This window comes from Micromys minutus, assembly GCF_963924665.1.
Source record: "Micromys minutus genome assembly, chromosome: 11".
NCBI classification, from domain to species: Eukaryota; Metazoa; Chordata; class Mammalia; order Rodentia; family Muridae; genus Micromys; species Micromys minutus.
In genome coordinates this window covers 53,152,254-53,162,709 of record NC_137980.1, presented here as the reverse complement: position 1 = coordinate 53,162,709, position 10,456 = coordinate 53,152,254, and the positions used below count along the sequence as shown (strand labels likewise).

Sequence of the window (10,456 nt, the reverse complement as noted above, 5' to 3'; positions counted from 1 at the left end):
GTGTTGCCCTGAAATGGTCACTTCTAATATTGTTGGGATCAAGTTTCTTTCCCTGACAGTCAAACATAATGATTCTGCAAGTGTAAAACTGCCGGACTAGCTCTGTTGAACTGAAGAAAGTACACTCGGGGAGAGCAGGGGACGAAACCCAAAGTGAACCAAGTGCCAGCTCAGGGTCTGACACATACATAGCATCCTTCTCATTGTCATCATTCAGTGGGGAGGGTAGGAACAGGGATGCTCCTTGCTCCCTCAATGCAGATGTGCAGAGTCATTTGCAGAACTGAGCTCAGGCTTCAGCAGCGGACGGGGACAGCTGCGTTCATGAGCCAAGAGCTGTTGATGGGGTGACTAAGTTGAGCCTTTAACGACATTAACTCTATTAACTCCATTTATCTGCCCAATTTATAAGAGCGATCCTTTCCATCCACTTCATCTTCAGGGTCTTTCAGAGGGGACTGAAATGACACCAGTTACATAGCAGCCATGCTCCTATATATGCAACTCTTTGTGAAATAAATTCCTAGTTTAGAGTAAAATAAGAAAGAAAAAAAAGCCCTGTTTTTGAGCTAATGAGATGTGGTATTGAAAACTGTGATGGTACAGTTGGCCAAGGAGCCATTAGTGACTGTCTCCTTTCTCCTTTTCTACTTCTTTCTTTGCTCCTTCCTTCCTTCTTTTGTCCTTTCCTTCCTTTCTTCCTTTGTTTCTTCCTTTCTTTGTTCCTTTGTTTGGTCCTTCGTTCCCCCTTTGTTCCTTCCTTCCTTCCTTCCTTCCTTCCTTCCTTCCTTTTTGCCATTTCATGTATTGAAAGTTCAGATCCCATAAATATTGCACATAATAAACATTTGTTGACCAGTTTTGGTATACTTAACTCACACACTTTTACGTCCATAAAGTTTTGCACAAGACTTTTTTTGGACAAAGATTAGACATACATTTCTCTGTACTTTTAGTAATGTATACATATGGCATTGGTTATATTAAAATTTTCTGAGTAATTACTTATGAGGTGGTTGTTTGAATACTAAGAAAATACTTATGTGACCCTTGGCTTTACTAAAGCTTGATTTGCTGAGCAGTCCAAAGTTAACAACGGCAGAAAAAAATGCATCATTTTGATAAGGCATAAACCTTTGTCCTTCAAGTCAATTGTTTTCAAATGTCACTAAGAGCAAAACAATACTCTTGAAAGTGCCTTGTTACTTTAGACACAGATAATTCAACTCCATTCAGTTTTTACCAGTGCATTGAATCTTGACTTTTAGAAAATTAAATTTATTTTGAAGTACTTTCTGCAACAATTGAATTCAGAAAAAAATTTATTACATACTTTATTCTCACTTAATACACATTTTAAATATTCATCTTTTCTGAATATGTTAGACATTTAAGTTTTTATTTTATGTATATGGGTGTTTGGCGCTGTGTGTTTCTATGCACCACATATGTTCAATGCCCACAGAGGCCAGCAAGAGGTCTCGGATCCCCTGGAAATGGAGTTAGAGGTGGCTGGAAGCCACCATGTGGGTGCTGGGAACGGAAACATCTCCCTTTGGGAGAGCAGCCAGTGCTCTTATCACTAAGCCTCTCTTCATTTCTGCTAATTAGGATTTACCTTAGTAGTCTTAGTTTGAGGAAAGGCCTAGAGAAAAGCAATCTTAGAAACAATTTCTCTACACATTAATAATTTGTAAAAACACAGTTGTTAACAGTCTCAAATATATTACAAAGTGGAGCTGAATCCAGATGATATTAGTGAAGGAATTGGACACATTAAGGCCACCTGTCTCCACAGGCAAGCTTGACAATGCCTGCTTGTAAGCCTCTTAGCAGCCAACATCAACTTGGCTTTAACATGACCAGTTTCATTCTTTATTCTCTAGCCCCAAGCTAATAGAGAAGTACCTGAATGGGGGCCTGGTTAAGATAAGAAAGGACACTTAAAAGAGTGTCAGGCAGAATCAGCAGGGGGGAAAGGAATGAACAAAAATGTAGAGGCAAAATGTAGCCCCTGTATACTTTAGAATTTGCCTACTAGCACAATTGCTGGGAACAGAATCTCCTGCCCTAAACTTATCAGCCTGTATCAGCCACCTCCTGCCAACCTCCTCCACCCAAGCCCGAGGTGGAGGCTGCAGGCCCTAGCTACCCTGAGGCTTTACATGACTGCTGCTTTTTTCTCATTCCAATTCATGGCAGCAAAAGCCCCTTCTCTTTCCCTGCATCTCTCCTCCTCCAGTCCCCAACCTAAAAGTCCCATCTGTCTCTTTGGCCCAGCAATTGGCTCCCAGCCTCCTTTATTGACCAAATCAAGAACCAATTAGGGAACCAGATCTTACTATCAGCACCTCCCCCTACAGCAATGGAATAAGTTCTCCTGATGTGATTTTTATGAGACACAAGGCATGTTATGGGGTTGAACAGTACTGATACCTAACTAAGACCCTAATTGCCTACTCTGATGTTTGGTTTCAATGTCAACTTGCCACAACCTAGAATCACCTGAGAATGATGTCTGTTGAGGAATTAGCTAGATCAGGTTGGCCTATGGGTCTGTCTACAGGGACTGTTAATTGCAGTGAGAAGACTCATTCTGAATGTAGGTGCCACCATTTCATGGGCTTGACCTTAAACTACAGCCTGCAAGCAACAGCCCACACGTTTACTCTCTCTGCTCTTGACTATGAATGTGGAAGCTTACGTTCCTGCCTTGGCTTTCCGTACAGTGATGAATTCCAGAATGGAACTGCAGCCAAACAAATCCTTCCACCTCTGTGCTTCTTACAGCAATAGGAATAAACTGCAATGCCCATTATTGCCAAGGTGGGCTGGAAGAAATACTTGTCCCTTCAGAGTCCGGGAGACTTTCACAGATATAGATCTCTAGTGGGATTATTGCTGCAGTCATAAGATTTTCAGTCTTCATCAATCCAATTATCAGAGACACAAGTATTAGATTAGTACACAGGATGGCCCACAAGCATTGTATTAATTTATCATGCAGCCTTAGATAAATAGGGATAGATTGATAAAGATTAATCAGGTAGAACTCTCACTGGGGTCAGTAAGATGGTACAGACTTAGAATTATTGGCAGTTATGTTAACTATCTTGGGGTCACAGCCTGTGCCCCAAGCCAGGTTTGGACCTCCGTTCTTAATAGGACAGTTCAAAGAGTCAAATTAATAGTGAAAAGCAGGAAAAGGAGATTTATTCAATAGAAACACATTGAGAAGCAGAACAAGGGGATCCAGTGACCAACTCAGACCCTTAGTCCATGTTTAGGGTCTAAAAGGTGTTAAACATTTAAACAGAGGGTCAAGGGTATCTCCATCCAAGCAGTCCTGGTCAAGGTGTGGTCCTGTTCACTGTTGGCACATCATTGTCTGGCTTCAGTCTCATCCTGAAGGTAGTCTGATGAGCTGTCAAAACTGTGGAATCTCTTTCCAGGAGACTAGTCTCTTCTCTGGTAGCACCTTTTTTCTCCCAGTATAATTTTTTTTGGTGGGGGAGGGCTCCCATTTCTTTGGAGTTCATTGTTTCAATATTCTGCTAGTCATATTTTTGAGATACGAGTGTCTCTTCAGAATGTTTTTGCCAGGCTGGGTACTGCTACTCAGACCACAATAGAGATCTACCAAATGACTTTGCTTCTTTATGTTCTTAAAGCCCCTTCCCTGCTAGTTTCCATCACAAGTTACAGAATTCAGGCTTTCCTTACAAACCAAGAGGTCCTCAAATAGTTCAAAAGAACATTAAATGGTCAGAAGAGTCCCTGATCCCCCAAACGAGGAAACCATCTTCATGTCAGACAAATGACAAAACTCAAGTTCATTTGTATAAAAACCAAAAGAGCCTCAGAAATGATAAGGATTTCATTTTTATTTTCAGTTGTATGAATAGGTATATCTTATTGTATGAATTTGTGAATGTAGTGTCCTCCAAAGGTAGAAAAGGAAAAGATGTCACATCCTCTGAAGCTGGAGTTACAGGCAGTTGAGTGTCCTGATGTGGACACTGGGAACTGAACTTAGATCTTCAAGAGAAGGATGTGCTATTAACTTAAGAGCCATTTCTCCAGCCCTTAATCCATGACAAGGGGAAGGGGGAGGGAAGAGCTGAGGTGCACAGATCCAGAAGAATGTACCAATGGTCTGACTCCAGGGCTTTTAGAATCTGAGCACTTGTCTCTCTACCCCACAGGACAATGGACAAAGTAGCTAAGGAAGTGAAAAGATAAAAAGCCCCCACAAAAACTGACTCCAGAAACTCCAGATGGGACAGCCAGTCTGGGTTTGGGGTCCTGACGTGAGATGGCAGTTTAAACAGAGGAGAGGGGTATGTGCTTCTAAGAAGTCTTCCCATCGGGGGTTAACTTGGGGCTGGTGGAAGTCCCAAAGATGTCCTTTCTCCTGATTTGGTTCACCAAAGTTTGTAGCCACAGTTATAAGACAAAATCTTGGGATACAGAAGCCATAGAAGCTAGCCTTGGTCATGTGTACACCACGTAAAGATATAAGGACTGGTGAAAAGTAGAAGAGACTTAGTATTGTATGCTCACTGAGAAGAACAGATAAAGGGGTGGGGATAGTAACTTTCAAGTCATCTTTGGTGTGATGATGTCATCTTTAGGTTTAAGTAAGTCGAGGAAGAACTGAGGTTGTTTAGCTGCAATTTTTTTCCTGTGTTAAAAACACTGTGATCAAAAGCAACTTAAGAAGAAGATTGATTTGGCTCACACTGACCGCTCACAATACATCACTGATGGAAGTCCAGGCAGGAATTTAAGCAGGAACTCAGAGCAGAGCCATGGATAAGCATTGCTTGTTGTCACAGTCATTCACCTCTGTATAGCCTAGTACCACATGACTAAGGATGGTGCCACCCAGAATGAGCCAAGACTCCTGCATCAACTGATAATCAAGACAACTTTCCCATAGACTTGTCAACAGGCTAACCTGATAAATACAATTACTCAATTAAGATTTTTTCCCCCAGACGATTTTAGATTGAGTCAAGCTGACAATTATTGCTAACTAGGACATGGGGCACGAGGCAAAAAGTATGAGCAACTAGGAAGTCCTGGTCAAGATGTGCTCTTGTGGATCATTGTCTCAGGTCTGATTCTGACATGTGATCTGGTCAAAGAAGTCTTTGCCCCTGCCAACACTTGAAGTAATCCTGCTGGCTCTCATAAGATAAATTTTGCTCCAGGTTATAACCTTATCATTATGGATGATTGCTCTCAGTTGGCAGGTGGTCATTTCCCTGAGCCTCTCCTCTTAAATCCAAAGTAAGTCACAGGCTCAAGTGAGTGTTGAAGTCTTTTCAGCCATAGTTGTTTCTAAATGCCTCTTACCGGGGGCATCATGGCACCACATATAAACTCCTTGCTGTGGTCTTGCTCTGATGTACCCCCTCACCTAGGCTGTAAGAAAGGATAGTAGCTATTTGTGATGTCATCAACCTTCTTGGTATTTCTGGCCTTAGGAACCATCATCCTGATAGACGTTCCGGACTTTCGGGTTAGTATGAGATGCATGCCTAGCCCCACTGCTCCACGCTGCTCCTCCCCCTGCCTTCTTCCTTTCCTCAGCCTTTGTGCTCATGAAGGCAACTTCTCCATCTGGCTCAGGTCCTTACAGCCTAGGCTTAACTCTCAGCTGGCAATCCAGGAGAGCTATGTGTAAGGCACATGTGACTACAAAATATAGTTAACTGATTTAAACATTTTCAACAAGTTGCTATGATATCAAATCCAGGAGCTTTACTCCCTCCTCTTGTTCTCAGTACTGTAAGCTAGACCTTACTCCAGAGGTTCCAGACACGCAAGTGGTCAAACCAACCTTGTTACTAGGACATGCCACTTTGACAGGCAATTCCAATTTGCACTAGTGTGGAATCCCCTGGTTCTCCTGAAAAGGCAGCTGAAGAGCAGCATGGGTCTATTCCCCAGCCCGCAGAAGAAGGGCTATACCCTTGAGCCATGTCCTAACACTCTCTCCTGTCATGAGGTTGCTTACCATCTCTTAAGACACACGAATATTTAATCCCATCATGAACAAGGCACTTTCCTCTCGGCCTACACTTCCTCACTCTGTGGAGTTTGAAGGGGAAACAGGGAGGGAGAGGGAAAGGAAAAGATAGAGCAGAAGCCATGTCCTTTTGATAGCATAGCCACTGGGCCACAAAGTCATTTATGTGGGCTCCGACCCTCACCCATCTAGATTTGGGGGTAGGAAACGTAGCCCCCAACCTCTTGATGGGAGGAGTGTGGGAGATTCTGTAAGCACATACAGGAAAAGGCTACCACATGACTGTCTCTGGGAAGGTCTGAAAACCCAGCCCACCACCTCTGGCTCAAATAGCTAAGAGTGAATTCACATAATAACATCTTTGTGTCCCCAGCTCTACCATTAGCTACAGAGGAACTCTTGCCAGCTCATTTCGTTTTAGGGTTGTTAGAAGGATTGATTCTGCTAAAAAGTGAATCAAAGGCATTTGGCATGGGAACTAGAGCAGGGGATGCCCTCACTACAGGGTAGCTTCTGTGACCAGCCACTTCTGCCAGCTCCCCTGTTATAACTCAGTTGGGGTCGGGGCTCAGCCTGCCAGGCACTGGATTTTTCTCTGTCACCAGCTGTGTGGTCTTGGGCAACCCATTTTACATCCCCATACTTCATTTCTTCCCTGAATTCTGTTTTAAAAGGATTTACCATATTAATTATCATACAACAAACTTGAAGGGACCCACATACACACAACCTCCCAGTTTTAACTACTCAAGCAGAGGAGCTCACTGCCTAGAGGGTTCCCCCCACCACACCCTTTGCCAAGATCGTCCAAATGAAAAACATAGGAAGTGGCTGCTTTTACAGATGGGAGAACTGAGGCTTGGCTAACGCACATAGAAAACGATTGTGAGCTTCGTATAAGACACTAGGACTCTGGGGTCATGGATTACCGCTACTCCATCTACCAATCGTTGTCTCCGCAGGAGCTTGCAGTGACCATGAGACTCTTGTGGACATTCCTCGTCCTTGGCTGCCTGCTTGGCAGAAGCCATGCTTTATTGGGAGACTCCATTCAGGAATCAGGTGAGCTGCTTCATCCTTCTTGGGAGCTCCATCCAAGGGAACTCCGAAAGATACAAACTGACACCTCTTAGTGTTTCTGACCCACCAGAATAATGAGATTTGCCAGTATCTCTGGGTGCTTTTGGAGGCACTGTGCCCTCCCCCAGACACATGGTGTTCCATCTGGGGGCGCATCTTGGCATCTAGATATAGTAAATCACTCTCTTCCCATTATTATCTCAACATAAATTTCCATTTTTTACATCCACTTCCCAGGTAGATCTTTCTAGCCTTCAATTTCTAATGGTCTCAGTATCATGAAACTTTGTCCCAAAGAGCAAAAACCTGAGCTCTGGCAGCCCCAATATTGTAGGCTCAGCCACCTGCCAAATAAGCCAATTAAAGACGAGAACAATGGTGAGCAAAGCAGAGGGAGGAGATTTAACTGAAAGAATCTCAAAGAGAAACTGGTGCCCCCCCCCAAGCTCATCTTTAGGACTCTGACATTTTCAGTTCAATAGAGCAAGACTTGGGATGAAGGACACGTGTTCTGCTTGATGCAGACTCAGAATCAAGGTGTGGTCTACTTGGTTCTCCATCCTGGTTCCAAAGGATGCTCTGAGGTTGGTAGTGGTGCCATCAATTGAGGAGATTCATCTGGTTCTCACAGTCATCACTTCTGCTGTGGGGTGTGCCCCCACTCACAGACAGTAGTCCTCATCTGCAGGGGGTCTGTCTTTTGAGGGTGGCTCTTCTTGGAATCCAAGATGTCTGCAGGTTAAAAGCAAAGGCTTATCCCTGAACTTTCAGCCCTGCAAGGGAAAGAGCTAAGTTAGGTGGGTGTACAATTGACATGTCCAGGAGGTAGGAAGCAGGAGTTTGAGCTGAAGTCAAAGACCCGGTGCCAGGCGTTTAGTCTATGGGATCAGGGAGTCATCAGTGCTTTCTAGCAAAAACAGTTCCCTAAGTGTCTAAGAACGCAGGTAAGAGCGTAAGCATCTGCTTGGGGAACACACAGCACAGACATACAGCTCCCAGTGTGATGACCAATCTTTTGTAGATAACTCCTACCTTCCAGGTCTATAGCCTGGCCCACATTTATCTCTGAAGAGTCTTCATTTGAAATCACATTCCTGGGGCAGATTTTTGCCTTAGGTGTAATTTTGATGTCAGAGACAGAAACTTCAACTGCCAAAAGGAATATGTTGATAAAGGGGAAGAAGAGCTATCCTATACATCTCAAAGTTCAGAAATCCCCTTTAGGGTGTAGAAGTAGTAGGGGGTGTAGCTTGGTTAATAGAAAAGAGTAGTTGCTTTTACAAAGCCCTGGGATTCATCACTATCACTGAAATAAAAGAGTAAAAAAGTGTGTGTGTGTGTGTGTGTGTGTGTGTGTGTGTGTGTGTGTGTGTGTGTGTAAATTAAGATCTGGAAATCTGTGAGCAACCAAAACAGTTTCTCCCTCTTGTGGCTTTATTCTGTTTGTCAGAGATTTATCTTCTCTTTATACACCTCTGTTCCATCAGAGATGACCCAGTGTGTTTTGCACATATCTGGCCTTTCATTGTCTCATGAGCTCATGTGCAAGACTGAACCTTGTTTTTTCTTTTACAAGAAACCTGGTTCCAAGGTTTGGCCACAGCTGGTCCTGCATAGAACGCCTATTTTTCTGTCCCCAATGGGAGCTTGTGCCATTATTCAGCCATATGTTTTTGTCTCGGCAGGCATCAAAAGTGAAGCTGGGAATACAGGATTGGATACAGGATTGCTGAATGGCAATAAAGGTGAATACATTAATCTGGGGGAAATTCCAGATTCTATGACTGTTCCTTCACCCGAGATCAACCCAGACATCATGAGTAAACTTGATCAACCTCAGATGAATATTCCAGGAGACCTGGGAACAAGTGGTATTACCAGCCAAGTATCCTTCAGGCAGCAGGGTCAAAAGAGTGTCAACAGTCATGGTCACCATGGCCACAGGTGCTCAAGAGAGCCCAGCCCTTTGCTGGCAGGTGTCATGAGCTTTACATTTAGGATGTGTTTCCAGGTTTGAGGTGGTAGTTTTGGTCAGTCCGGGGCTGTGTTACCTGTTGGCTCAGGTCAATCTGAAGCCAGGTCAACAAATAGCTTTGGACTGAGTCATCTGGTGATGTGGATAAATACGAGCAGTTTTAACAAATGGTTGGACTGATAACAGGTTATTCTGATTGCTGTGGTGGAGATGGTGCTGGATCAATCTTCTGGAAGATTTGAACAGGGACAATAAATGTCCACTGTGGCTTTAGGTTATCTAATGGTTTCGAAGGAAAGTCAAATGGATGGTTAGTTTGAAGCTGGGTGATCTGGGAACTTAGTCAGTCTGGAACAGGATTAGTAAGTAAGTAGTCTACCTGGGTTTTAGTTTATCCAATGGCCATCACCAGTCTGGACTAACGGCCACTCCACAGTCATAATTAGTTTAGGGTTAGAGTATCTTTTGTCTCCGATTCCTCTGACTGTAGGTTAATAATGGCTATGTCAAGTCTGAAGCAAAGTCATCCTTATATTAGAAATAAAAGCAGGTTCATTAAGAGGTGCTGCCAGGAATCTACCTTTGGATGAGTTTTGTAAGGAGAGCTACAGGCTCAACACCATAGGCAGCCATGAAAAGGCCCTGATGTGGAAGAAAATGTCAGAGAGAGTTCATTATTTTGGCCATAAGCATCCATAATGATGCCTCAAAGGGAGAGAGGGCCATTTCTCCACATCCATAAGACAAAAGTGTTTTCTACCTTACAGATTTTCAGGGGTGGAGTTGGCAAGCTTCATGTCACATGACCTAGCCTTGCTTCTCTAGGTAACAGAGTCTATCGATGATGGGAAACATCGATAAAAATAAAGTTATAGTTCATGATCTCCCTTGTTCTAGATATCAGGGGGTGTGGACAGGCTCACAGCTGTGGGAGGAAGAGACGGAATGTGTAAGAGGTGTGAGGTACAGTGTGCTCTCAAATGAGCTCCATCTGGAGAGATCTGTAACCTCCATCTTGGATCAAGGCTTGGTGTCTCTGACCGCCCTGGTCTCACTGAGGAAGTACTAGCTGAATGTCCTGTCCACAGGGGAACTGCAGTGGATGATGGGGCTGCTTCTTTTAGTTTATTACAGTTACTAGGAAGCCACTCTGAAGATAACTAAGAAACCTCCTTAACCAATAGTTGTCAACACTTGTCCCCAACCAAGACATCCTAGCCCAGGAAGGGCTGTTGGGTCCCATTATTCTCAACAGCCAGAATCTAGTCACAGAAAGAAAAACGCTATTAATGCTACTCCTGGGTGGTGAAGTATCAGTTGGTATTGATATCAAAGATGACCTCCTGGAGGCAGCAGGGACCACA

General features: G+C 43.7%; 1 protein-coding gene across 1 annotated transcript in view; it reads left to right on the top strand.

Annotated features, from left to right (window-relative positions):
• Positions 1-7,014: 7,014 nt before the first annotated feature.
• LOC308427452 (uncharacterized protein) overlaps positions 7,015-10,456 on the top strand; it is a gene marked incomplete at both ends in the record, with an annotated part of 13,612 nt that continues 10,170 nt past the window's right edge. The window contains 3 exons of the mRNA XM_080925572.1: positions 7,015-7,099; positions 8,803-9,002; positions 10,277-10,456. The exon at positions 10,277-10,456 is cut by the window's right edge and continues 113 nt beyond it. Of these exons, the coding sequence (XP_080781698.1) occupies positions 7,015-7,099; positions 8,803-9,002; positions 10,277-10,456 (465 nt within the window). The remainder of the gene's footprint in view (positions 7,100-8,802; positions 9,003-10,276) is intronic.